Source organism: Canis lupus, chromosome 2 (assembly GCF_011100685.1).
Source record: "Canis lupus familiaris isolate Mischka breed German Shepherd chromosome 2, alternate assembly UU_Cfam_GSD_1.0, whole genome shotgun sequence".
In the NCBI taxonomy this organism is placed as follows: Eukaryota; Metazoa; Chordata; class Mammalia; order Carnivora; family Canidae; genus Canis; species Canis lupus.
Window position 1 is genome coordinate 7,715,407 of NC_049223.1, and position 12,818 is coordinate 7,728,224.

Consider the following 12,818-nt stretch of genomic DNA (forward strand, 5'->3'; position numbering starts at 1 on the left):
ACGTTCACCAATAAAATACCCACTGTTGATATTCAGTGTATTAAACTAGCGCAGTGGTGATTTGTTGGTCTAGAACAGTTAACATCAGAGCTTGGAGTCGTCCCTTCCGAAATGTGGACTTCCTGATTTGAGCAACAGTGGGTGTGCCATCCCTGGACTGTGCACCCCTGATCAGCACCTGGGTAGAACAGAACCCGTGTAACACACGTCCTTCTTAGTGAACACTGAAGCATCTCTAGGTAAATAAACAGGCATGACAATAGCAAACCGAGCTTCACACTACTGTATTTTCCTATGTCCCCTATTCCCCATGAGTTCTCAAAATTGCTAAATTAGAATGTCTTGTACCACATTTTTGAGAGTTTGAAGCTGAAGGACAATGAAGAGTGTTAATGTTGGGGTTGCAGGAATATGAGTTGGAGAAATGAGCTAACGGTCCAGGCAAAGCCTGACCCGGTGGTTCATTTTGGGGAACAAGTCTAGTCCTCCTGGGGACGGTCTAAATATTGGATCTTATCTGTTCGTTTAGATCAGGCTACAGGGAAATTCTCATGCAACCCAAACCACACGTGTGCTGTCTAGATGAAGCCTTTCCTGTGATCCATGTACCCGAGAATCTGAATTACCTTGTGGCCCTGGGAAAAGAACAGAGCACTCCATGGTCCTGTGTAGATACTTTATGGCATTCTGATCAATGTTCCACTCCTCATGATAGTAAATCCCTTTGGGGTCTGAAAAGATGGAGCCCCAGAAAAGGTCTTTGTTTCATTAATTCTTATTATTTACTTTATTTCACCAATTCTAAGATCCACTTCTCTATCCTCTTTGGGTGAAATCTTCCATTGCATGAACTATGATAATTGTCATAGTTTTATTAATCTCCATTGGATTTCTGCCTTTCCTGAATCACTGCATATCGCTATGTACCTGCTGCAGATTTGCTAGGTTATGTCCAGGCATGCAGATCCATTATGGTCAGTTGACCAGACAGAGAGATTTCCCGAATTTTCCTCAATAGCAGCAGGTTCACAAATCTTTTCGCAGGTGGAGTCACTTCTGCAGTTGGTTAAGCTCTACGATTTTCTTCACATTTTTACCCATCTCCCTTCGAAACATCTGCCCTAGCTCCAAATAGAAGAAGATATCCTCTACTGCAGTGCTCAGGGACATTTGACTGTAAGATCCAAATTCCACATCAAGATTGCTCCTGCCTAGGCTCCCATAGTGCCTCCCATCTTGGTTTTCAGCTTTTGCCACATAACAAACACTTACTGAGGGACTTTTCCAGGAGTGGATATGTTATGTCATTGCAGCCAAATTTAAGACATTAAAATGATGTAGTCTCAGAAGTTTTTCCACATAGGATTTAGTCGCATAATATTGTCCTGGCTGAAGACCTTGCTATTTCCTTTCCCAACCCTTTATTTAAGAACTTTGGTTATGGATGAAGCACAACATAAAACAAGTTTACCTAACAGAGCCTGCACCACATAATCATAGATTACAGCTGGTGATAAAAGAAAAATAAGCACTTTACATATGATGACTCCAGAAAGAATTTAAATTACAAACCTAACCTGAAACCTCTTGGCTTTTATTAGACTATAGGATTGATAATATCCATCTGGAATATATAAATTACTATGTTTAGAGTCAGCACTTGACTCGTAATCAAATCCTCATGCTATTTAATCTGAGATGTTATCACTTTTAATAATTGGTAGGTAATATTTTCATATAAATACATTATACTATTATACCTGTTTCAAAGAGGCATCTGAAAATTTAAAATCATGCCATAAATCCTGTTAACTAAAGTAAAAAATATTTTAGCTTATGAGACACTCAACTTTTAAGAAATGGGAGACTTTAAACGGTGTGTTCCTTAGTTGTGGTTTAGAAAGGAGGAACAAATTCCTTGAAGGCCTGGTTGGTATGTGTCTCATGTCCCACATGAGCTGTGTGCTTTTCTCGCCTTATAGACTACTCCCAACCACCCTGAGAAAAGTTCATTATTCAGTTTTTACTGGTGACAAAAAAGAGGCTCAGAGATGTTAAATAACTTGCCCAGTGTTCTAAAGCAACTAAATTTCAGGGGAGTTTTTCTTTTCTTTTCTTTTCTTTTTTTTTTTTTTTAATGTTTACTCCAGAGCTCATGAGCTTTCCACTAAAACCATCAATTAATTCATCATGTGATACAAAGAGTCTGGATTCAGTATGACAGATGTTTTGACAGTGCCCAACCCGGTTGTCATAGGCGAGAATATGATCTGAAATGAACAATTTTGTAAGTCAGAACACCTGAGAGGTAAATGTAGGTAACTGACAACAAGAGGAGCGTTATGTAGTTAATAGTTGCAAAAACAGTCATGCTCATAACTTGGTTTCCCAGACACTGAAATCTGAAACTCCGTGATATGCTATAGCAAGACTTCAAACAAAGAGGTTTTGTTCAGTTCATGTTTTTGTGGGATGGTGTAACCATGCAGTCCATATCAGTCAACAAATGCTGCACAGAGCTGACCAATGACTCATGAAGTCTGCCAGGAGACCTCTTTCCTCAGTTTCAAAATATTCACTTAGAATTGCATTAAGCGAAACAGCCAGCAGCCTGTCACAGTATTTTTACCTTGGCCTCGTCCTAACCAGCTTAGGTGTTTAATTTTACCTTGGAATTTTTCTCTTTATTTTAAAATTTTTGTTTGCACTGTGGGAAAAAAAAATCATTTAAGATAATTTATTATAGATTTATACATTTCTCTCTTTTAAAATGCTTTTTGATTGTATGATAAAATTTCCCTCGAGACTTTGAATTTAGATTTTTTAAAAGATTTTATTTATTCATGAGAGACAGAGATAGAGAGAGAGACAGAGAGAGAGAGAGGCAGAGGGAGAAGCAGGCTCCAAGCAGGGGACTCCATCCCAGGTTTCCAGGATCACAGCCTGGGCCTAAGAAGGCTGTGCTAAACCGCTGAGCCCCCTGGGGCTGCCCTCAAGTTAGATTTTGAGAACAAAAATCTACATAATCTTTTTCTTCTTTCTTCACCTTTTCAAAGGAAAACAGATCTTTACAGAAGATCTTGTTGGCATTGGCTACTTTTTTTTTTTTTTTTTTTTTGGCATTTGGGGCCTTCCCTCTTTGTCTTTAAATATTTAAGAGTTGTGCTACAGTAATGCTACAGTAATTTCCTTTTTGTATTCTGAGCTTCCAATATCAAACTAACCTCATTTTCACATAATAAGAGAGGAAAACCTTTTGTTTTCCTGTAGACCATATATTGAAAGGGAAACCGTATACTTAGCTCTAAAACCAGCAAATGACATACTGATGATGTCAGAAAAGCTATTCCAGCATTGTCAATACACGATACACAATTTAATATAAAGGACGAACGACAATTTCATTATTAGGCAGTTTCTCTTACTATCGTAGAGACTTAGTAATAATGAATTCCACAACCACACTGGATAGCTTAAAACTTAACGCCTGAATTATTATTTTTTTTTAAGATTTTATTTATTTATACATGAAAGACACACAGAGAGAGGCAGAAACGCAGGCAGAGGGAGAAGCAGGCTCCCTGCGGGGAGCCCTGTGCAGGACTCGATCCCAGGACCCTGGGGTCACGCCCTGAACCAAGGAAGAGGCTCAACCACTGGGCCACCCAGGCGTCCCTTCACGCCTGAATTCTGACCTTCATATCAAATAGAAATGTAGGCTGTTTAATCTCTGCAAAGAATTTTTTTTTCTTGTCCATGAAACGCCCACGTCTAGGGCCAAGTGAGGGGTGTAGGCAATTCATCAGGCCGCCCGCTTCCTTATTATGGCATCGCTCTGGAGCCAAGGCTCATTATGTCCTGAGGATGGTCATTACCTGGGTGCACTATGTTCCCCCTCCCCGAGGGTGCCCTCTAGCACCCTAGGGCGGAAGGCCACGAAGCGAGGGTCGCCGAGCCCCCCCCCCCCCCCGCCCCCCGCGCTGGCCTCGCTGCAGGCTGAGCTCGGCGGCTCAGGAGAGAAGGCGTGGGGAGTCGGGGCACGGTGGGGCGTCGCCGGGGTACCTAGACGGGGCCAGCTTTCTCGGGGACAGCTCAGCGGCGGCCGGGCCGGGTGGGTCGGGGCCGCCTGGGGCGGGCGGTGGAGCGCCCCCCTCCGGGCCCGCCGATCCCCGCGCCCCGCCCGCCCCCAGGTCGCCATGGCAACGGACGCCGGGTTCGGGCCTCCGACTCGCCGCCTCGCCGAGCCCGCAGCTCCGCGGGAGGCGCCCGGCGCAGCCGCCAGCCCGGGGCTCGTATGGAGAGCGCGGACGACACGCCCGCGGCCGAGGAGTGCCGGAAGATCCTCGAGAACCTCGAGTCGACCATTGAGCAGTTCCGGTTCAGCCCCAGGTGACCCGCGCAGCGCCGCCTCCCCCTCCTTCGGGCCCGACCCCGCGGCGCCGCGCGCACCTGTGCCCGCGCTCCCGCCCGCGCTCCCGCCCCAGGCCCGCTGACTTCGACCCCTGAGTGTGTCCGCGTAATCCGAGGACGCGGGCTCCGGGGCTTCACACCCCGCCACCCGCAACCGGGCGCCTGTGTCGGGCGAGTCCCCTCCGAAGTCCTGCCTCAGCGGCGACCCGCGCTGCTTCGCGGCTCCGAGCGAGCGTGGCGCGAGTGCACCCGCCTAGCGTGTTCGGGGGGCGCCGCACACAGGGGCACCGGTACCCCGGGGGGGCCTGCCGCTCGCGCTGTTATTCCCTGATGCTTTCTTCACAGGTCCTCCCTTTTATTTATTATTTATTTATTTATTTATTTATTTATTTATTTATCTTAAGACTTTATTTATTCACGAGACACTCAGAGAGAGAGGGAGAGACGCAGGCAGAGGGAGCCCGACGTGGGACTCGATCCGGGGTCTCCAGGATCACGCCCTGGGTGGAAGGCGCTGCTAAATCTCTGAGCCACCCGGGCTGCCCGGTTCCCCCTTTTAATAATCTTTGCTTACCCCCCGCCCCCGCCCACATTTTGTCTGTTCCTTTTTTTTTTTTTTTTTTTTAATTTTTTTTTTATTTATTTATGATAGAGAGAGAGAGAGAGAGAGAGAGAGGCAGAGACACAGGCAGAGGGAGAAGCAGGCTTCATGCACCGGGAGCCCGACGTGGGATTCGATCCCGGATCTCCAGGATCGCGCTCCGGGCCAAAGGCAGGCGCCAAACCGCTGCGCCACCCAGGGATCCCCATTTTGTCTGTTCCGATAAGGTAGAGCTGATGTGTCTGGGAAAATGTATTTTTCCTTCTGAACCCCCCCCCCCCCCCCCGCCTTTTTTTTTTAATCAGTCAGTGTCCCGCGCTGGGTTAGCCACTGTGCAAGCACTTGGAGTTCCCCAGGTCACGGGCTTCACGGTGCCAGGGAGGCTGGCTTCGAGGGGAGACCCATGCCCTCCAGGCTCCACATGGGGCGCCCTGCTGGCCCAGTGGTGGGCACTGACCCGGTGAGCCATGCCCCCTGCTTGGGTGCATTCGTTAAAACAGACCAGGGAGGGTAGACGCAGGACCTGGTTTATTGGTGGTTGTGAAAAGCACATATTGGCAGTGGCACATACTAACGCGGCCGGCGCAGGGTCTAACCTGTTCTGCTTGTTTACTGATAGGAAAGACTTCCTGCCCCGGCTTCCTTGGCATAGCCTGGCGTGTAGCTCTCCAGCAGAGCACCCCGGCTGCGCTCGGTGGACCGAATGGCAGCGCCAAGTGCTCAGTTAATGCGCGCTGGAGGACCCGCGGATGCCAGTGTTCATTTGTCTTCACCCACGGTTCTTCAGTCCCCGGGGACTGTGTTGGTGCTCTGGGAGGAGTGGGAGAGGGGACTGCAGTCCTGGGTTTAGGGCAGAGTTTGGTACCGGGCGAGCAGCAGTCTGCAAGCTGACAGAAGCCCGGCTCTCGTGAAGTTTACATTCCAGTCAGGAAACCAATGCTAAGCAAGCCGACTGTACAATAAATAACTTAGTGGTAAGTGCTAAGGAAGGAAGAGCATGGAGGGAGCAGGGGAACCTGTGTGTGGAGTAGGGAAGTGGATGGTAATTTTAGCCACTGTGGTCAAGGAAAGCTTCTCAGAGATGACTTTGGGGTGAAGATCTGCAGGCTTGAGAGGGAAACTTTCTGATCTGTCAGGGAACGAAGTGTTCCAGCAAAGAGCAGGAAGCCAGAAGGGGTGGGCCTGGGTGTCTCGGGCCCAGCAAGGAGCCCTGGGTGGCTGGGGCAGAGTGAGAAGGGGAGAGCAGTGGGGAGGCCAGAGGTAAGGGGACAGTGCCAGACAGTGGTGTGGGACCTGGGTCATCGTAAGGACTTCCACTTTGACTTTCAGTTAGATGCCAGAAGTGCCTTTTCAACACCACCAAGCAATTCTCCAGTTTTCGGCAGGCACTGACTAGGTGTGCTACAGTTTCATTCAGTTCTGACGCTCTGCTACCTACAGACAGCGTCAGATGTCACAAGTTAAGGGCTCCATCCCACAAGACCCCTCCCCCCTTCAGATGCCAATCACAAATCCAGGTTCTTACCTGTGCTTCTGACCATTCAGCCTTAAGTTAGACATTCCCATAACTCCTTCTGTGGATTCAGTTAATTTGCTAGAGCCACTCATAGAACTCAGAAAACTAATTTACTTTGGTTTATTGCAAAGAATAATGGTTACTGGTTTATTACAAAGATTATTAAAGGATACAAATGAATGGCCAGATAAAGAGATGCATAGGGTGAGGTCTTGAAAGGTCTGGAGCACAGAAGCTTCTGTCCCCACAAAATTTGGAGTGTGCCACCCTCCTGGCACCTGGGTGTGTTCTTATTCACCAACCCAGAAGCTCCCTGAAGCCTGTAGTTCAGAGACTTTTATGGAGGCTGCATTATATAGACCAAATTGATGAAATCATTGATTTTGTGGTGAATGGATCTACCTACAGCCCCTCCAAAGGTGGATATGGGAGTGGGACTGACCCATCCCACCCTGTAATTGGGATTGGTTTCTCTGGCAAACAGCTTGCATCTTTAGGGGCTTTACAAAAGTCCTCCCACTAATATGGACTCTGGTGTGTTTCAAAGGAGTTCGTTATGAATTACGGAAGACCCACATTTCACCTTTTTTCCCACACTGAGACCATTTCAGGAATTGAGGACAAAAGACCAAATATAACAAAAGATGAGCCCACTGCTCATGTCATTTAGGAAATTCCAAGAGTCTTGGGAGCTTTCAGGCAGGAACTGTGGATGAAGAACAAAATATACATTTATTATAAATTATACTATCAAAGATGGGAAGCCATGAGGGGGGATTGGTGCAGGGGAGTGATTTGATATGATCAGTCTTTCAAGAGGATTACTTTGGCTGCTGTTTTGATAGTAAATTATAATGAAGATAAGGGCAGAAATAGGGAAGCCAGTTAGGAGATATGGGGGGGTGGGGGGATAGTTTTCTCTTTACCCTTGTAGGTTCTTGGATGAGACCAACCCTATAACGAAAGATAGATTAATGCGAGAAAAACAAAACAGAAGTTTAATAGCATGTATGCCTCTTGTATTCATGGGAGATACCCAGGAAAACTGAGTAGCTCCCCCAAATGGCCCAAGCCACTACCTTAAATACTATCACCTAAAGACAAAGGACGGGGATTGGTTGGGGGTGTGGGAAAGAGTGGGTTATGGGAAGTTGTCAGGAAAAGCACAGTAAATAGAAGTATGGCTGTTATGCAGATTTAAATTGGTGCCTTCTTTATAATAAGATTCTCCTGTGATTTACTCATCCTTTTCTTCCAGGTATAGGGTTAAAAAACACTTACAAATGGGGATATCCTTTATAAATGTAAATTTCTCTTACAAAGGAGTGACTTCTGTGTTTTCAGAGCTTCTCCTGTGTCTGCAGCTCTCAAAATAATTAGCTCAAAATAATCCTTGTGCCAAAGAGGCATATTTTGGGATGCCAGATTCTGCTACCCTTCAAGTCTGATGTTCAGAAGAGAGGTCCAGGCTGGCTGTATCAATTTGGGAGCACTTAGCACCCAGATAGATATAGGGGTGGACTCGGTGAGATCACCTAGGAAGTGGGAATAACAAAGAGAAGCCTCTTTGAGCCTGGAGCACATCACACTTGGCGTTTTCTTGAAGAGGAAAAACGGGGAGCAATGTTTTCCTTATTTAAAGTTGAATGGTACATGATAGTGAAAATTTAGCACACCTAATACCATTTTTTTAGCTAATCCATTAATAAACATTTGTTAGGATAGACTATTCTAGGATACAGTGAGAAGTGTCATTGCATTCTATTAATAAATGTTCCTGGGCCTTTTATTCTATACTAAATTTACATGTTAATTTTGTATCTAGTTTATTCAAAAAACATAATCGTCATCTTTCCAAGACTGTATTTTACGCACAACACCCAAGCCATTATTCAGAAATCAAATTACTGAGACTATAAATAAGGCCTGTGTAGGAGCCACTTAGCTAATTTGTTGTGATGTGGGTTTCTATTCTAGGCAAGAAGGTTGCCATTTAAAATCAGACACATTTGGAATTTGACGGGAAACTCAGGAATGAACCATCATATTTCACTTAGATTCTGAATGAGCCAGATCTTTCTGAGTCAGTTTTACAAACATATAAGACGCAAGGGACCTTAGAGCCATGAACCTGTTCTCACTAGGGATGGAGAGAATTGGTATCTGTCCCTTCAGGCTTATGATTTTAGAAGAGTTCTTTCCTCTAGTCAGGCCCCCGTTTCTACATCTTTGAAACAAGAAAGTCAGTATCTCTCTTATGAAATTTTTGGAAGACCTGAAAGGAAAATGTGTGTGTTAGTGCATATATCTTAACAAACCATATGGAACAAGTTAAGCACTCAATAAATAGTGCTTAATATATTTTTTGACACTATGTAGGAGGTTATCTATAAAATTTTTGGACTTGATTTTAAAGCATTGTATTATAGTATTATAATATTATGGTACCAGAAGGAACAATTGAAAACATTATTCCAAAAAAAAAAAAAAAAAAAGGAAAACATTATTCCAAGTTTTTAAATCATATCCTGAAAATATATGTATTTGTATTTGGGGTTGGATTTTTTTTTTTACACTTTTCACTTACTTTTTCCAGCTTTTTTGAGATGACATTGACATGCAACATAATATATTCATAACTACCCACATTCCATAAACCTACTACCCACAATAGATTATTTGTTTAAAATGGAAAAGAAAGAACATACATGTTCAAGCTTAATCAAAAATGAAATTGAATAGTTAAAAGGGGCTGCTGGGCACCGGGGAGGGTAAAGGATTGCATTTCTAGACAGGATAAAGCACTGAGGTCTGTTAAATGTGTGGCTGTGTAGAATATAAAAAAAAAACAGATTAAGTGACTGTATTTATTATGTTGATGTAACACTCAGGATCAAGACAGGAGGCAGAAATCTTACCAGTATTTGAATAGGGGAATATTTCCTGTTCCTTATTAAATATTAAGAAGTATTTTTTTTATTAAGAAGTATTTTAAAAAAATCTTTTTAACTAGTAAAAGGCAGTAAAGGGGGTAAAAGAAGACTAAGCATTCTTACAACAGTATACGCAAGAAAGGAAAAACTTAGAAGACCCTCACTCCCACCCACCCCCATCTAAGATGGAGATTGAGACCTCTTGGGAGAGGACAAGGCTGGTGGCAGAGAAATCAGTCAGAGGGTGATGGCCAGAGCTGGTCTACAGGGAAGGCTTGTTGAGTGGCCAAGAAACTTGCTGAAAGATGCAGACAGTCTGAGGTTCTTTACCCAGCTGGGAGATCCAAATCTTCATTCCTGAAGGTTCCGAGTCCTCAAAAATAACTTTCCTGGGGTGTTTGGCTGGCTCAGCCAGTGGAGCATGCAACTCTTGACCCCAGAGTTGTGAGTTTGAGCCCCATGTCGGGTATTACTTAAAAATAAAATATTTAAGAATAAATAAAGAACTTTCCCTCTGCCCTTCAGGTTCTTGGCTGAGACTCTCGGTAATTAAAGATTAACAGGAGAAACAGAGAAGTTTAATAACATATATACATATCTCCTGTATACACAGAAGACACCCAGTAAAGTTTAGTAACTCCCCGAAAAGGCCCAAGCTACCACCTTAAATACCATTTCCACCTAAAGATGATGAAAGATGTTGGAGGGTGTTGGAGGGTGAGGGGGAGCCATTATGGGAGGTTATCAAGCAAAGGAGTGTACAATAAAGGAGGGTCCGGCCCTCCTTTAAGTTCTTACTTTATCCATTGTTAGGTTTCTAGACATCTAGTCATCCTCTCTTCCTGGTTCAGCTAGGGGACACCCTTACAAATAGAGATACCACTTATAAATGTAAATGTCCTTTACAAAAAGGGCCACTTCTACTGTTTTCAGAACTTCTCCTGTGCCCGCTGGTCCTTAAAAATAACTAACTCAAGAATCCTTATGCCCAAGAGGAATATTTTAGGGTGGCAAATTCTGCTCCCTTGTAGTGTTGTAGAGAGCAAAATGGAATCTGGCATGTCAGGTAGGGGCCTGGGTCAAGCGATGACACCAGCTAGGAGATATTATGGGGACCACCGTTAGCTGACACACCAGAACTGGTAATCAGAGGAGGTCTGCAGAGATCCAAAACCTTTTTTTTTAAAGGTTTTTAATTTTATTTATTTATTCATGAGAATAAATTTTAATTTATTTATTTATTCATGATAATATTAATAATGTTATTAATTTTATTTATTTATTCATGAGAGACACAGAGAGAGAGGGGCAGACACAGAGGCAGAGGGAGAAGCAGGCTCCATGCAGGGGAGCCTGATGCAGTACTCGATCCCCGGATCCTGGGATCACACCCTGAGCTGAAAGCAGACACTCAACCGCCGAGCCACGCAGGCGTTCCACATTAAAGCCCTTTAAAAAGGAAAGGATTTGGGCAGCAAAGTGTTGGACTCTTCAGACCTGACCCCTCTGTCTGACCACTTTAAAAAAGGCAAATGCCGCCAAAGGCCCTGCCTGATTGATCTCTGACCAGAACCGAGATCCTTCACTGCTGGAACATAAGCAGTAAGTGCCAAGGGCTGACCCAGACCAGCCCGGGGCCCCATCTCAGCTGCGCACCCACAGACTGACTTTGAGTTTGGTTCGTTAACTTCCCACACTCTTCTGTTATCTTGCTTGTTGTGTGGTTTGTCTTCTGTCCTGCTTTGTATGTTGTCTAAGAAGCCAAGTTTAATCACATGGTGACTGTCATTGAGTTTGCAATCCTAAACCTGCTTTATAATTGTGATTTAACTTTGCTCTATGGTTGAATAAAGCTGACATTGTGGAAAGGCACAACCTTTCCACAACGTGTGCGCCTTCATAGCATGCTCATGACAAGCATGGAAAGGCCAAGAAGCACCCTAGAGAATCCCCCGGGTTCCAGAGATGGTCTTCGCTGACTCCATTGTATACCAACAACTCACTTGCTCCTTCATAATCGGAATCAATCACTTTGGCCGGACCCCATTCTCTGCCTTTTAGTTCAATGACAAAAGGATCACAAAGTGGCCAGTTGATTAACTCTCATCTAATTCAATGGAACTCTTGTGTTTCTGGGTGGAAGCATTCTTCCCCTGAGGACTGTGACCTCCAAGCCAGCATATCATAAAGTTGCTGGGACAGGAAGCAATACTTTTGGTAGAAAGTTATTAGGTATATTAGGGAGAGAAGCCACTTCCACTTCTGTCTCTAGGTTCCTGGACCTATGGCTGGGGGAGAGAGAGCACCACATACTGATTCAAAGTATGTACTGTATCCTGGAAGGCAGAAACACATCCTTTCATGGATCTGTCTCACAACTGCCATAATCAAATCTTCAGTGAGCTATTTTACCTTTTCATTAAGCTTGCACTCCTGGGTGATGGGATATGTGATAAAACCAGTGAGTTCCATGGGCATGAGCCCTTGCTACATTTCTTTTGCTATGAAACAAGTACCCTTATCAGAATGATTATGTGCACTATGTCACAATGATGGATGATGGGGAACAGAGGGCTGCTAAGGAAAAAGCACAAACTGCCACCCCATAAATGACCCCACCCCAGGGTGGGATATGTGTGACATTCCTCGGGAAGTGGCCAATTGTCTTAATGTTAATGACCTGCTTGAGGGATAAACAATCTTTAACTTGACAATGGCAAGGCCTCCAGGTTCTGGTAGGTCCTCCTTTGCATATGAAAATCCTTTTGAAATCTGCCTTTTCCTTACCTCCCCCAACTCTGCAGGTATATAATCAGCCACCCCTCACAAGCCTGGGGCAGCAGCTCTCTTCCTGCCCCGAAGTCCTGTCCCTGGGCTTTAATAAAACCACCATTTTGCACCAAAGATGCCTCAAGAATTTTCTTGGTCTTTAGCTCCAGACCTCACCCCACCAAACCTCACCTATAATCCAAAACTTCATCAGTGGATAAGGCATTTTGTAGTGAATAGTGGCATCATGGTCAGGGAATACAAATCCATATCCAGAATACATACATGTCTCTCCCAGAGAGGATGGTGGAAGAGGTTCAGTGTTATCAGGCTGCCACTAGGCGGCTGGCTATCCTCACTGGTTAATACTGGCATATTAGGGACTCAGTATTCTCTATTGTTGGCTGATGAGGCACTCAATGCTTGCAGCAGCCAGAACAAACTCAGAAGTCTATGTTGTTGAACTCCATCCCTTCCACCATAGCCATTTCATTCAAGGGCTACTGAGCGAACACTGGAATGGTTGCAGCAACTAGCTGCTGTCCACAGTGTGTCATTTTACCTACTTGGTCATTGCATACTTTATCTG

General features: G+C 44.8%; 1 protein-coding gene across 1 annotated transcript in view; it reads left to right on the forward strand.

Moving 5' to 3' along the window:
* Positions 1 to 12,818, forward strand: part of C2H10orf67 (chromosome 2 C10orf67 homolog) — a 189,797-nt gene that overhangs the window by 30,968 nt on the left and 146,011 nt on the right. The window contains exon 2 of the mRNA XM_038532058.1: positions 4,097 to 4,389. Within this exon, the coding sequence (XP_038387986.1) occupies positions 4,097 to 4,389 (293 nt within the window). The remainder of the gene's footprint in view (positions 1 to 4,096; positions 4,390 to 12,818) is intronic.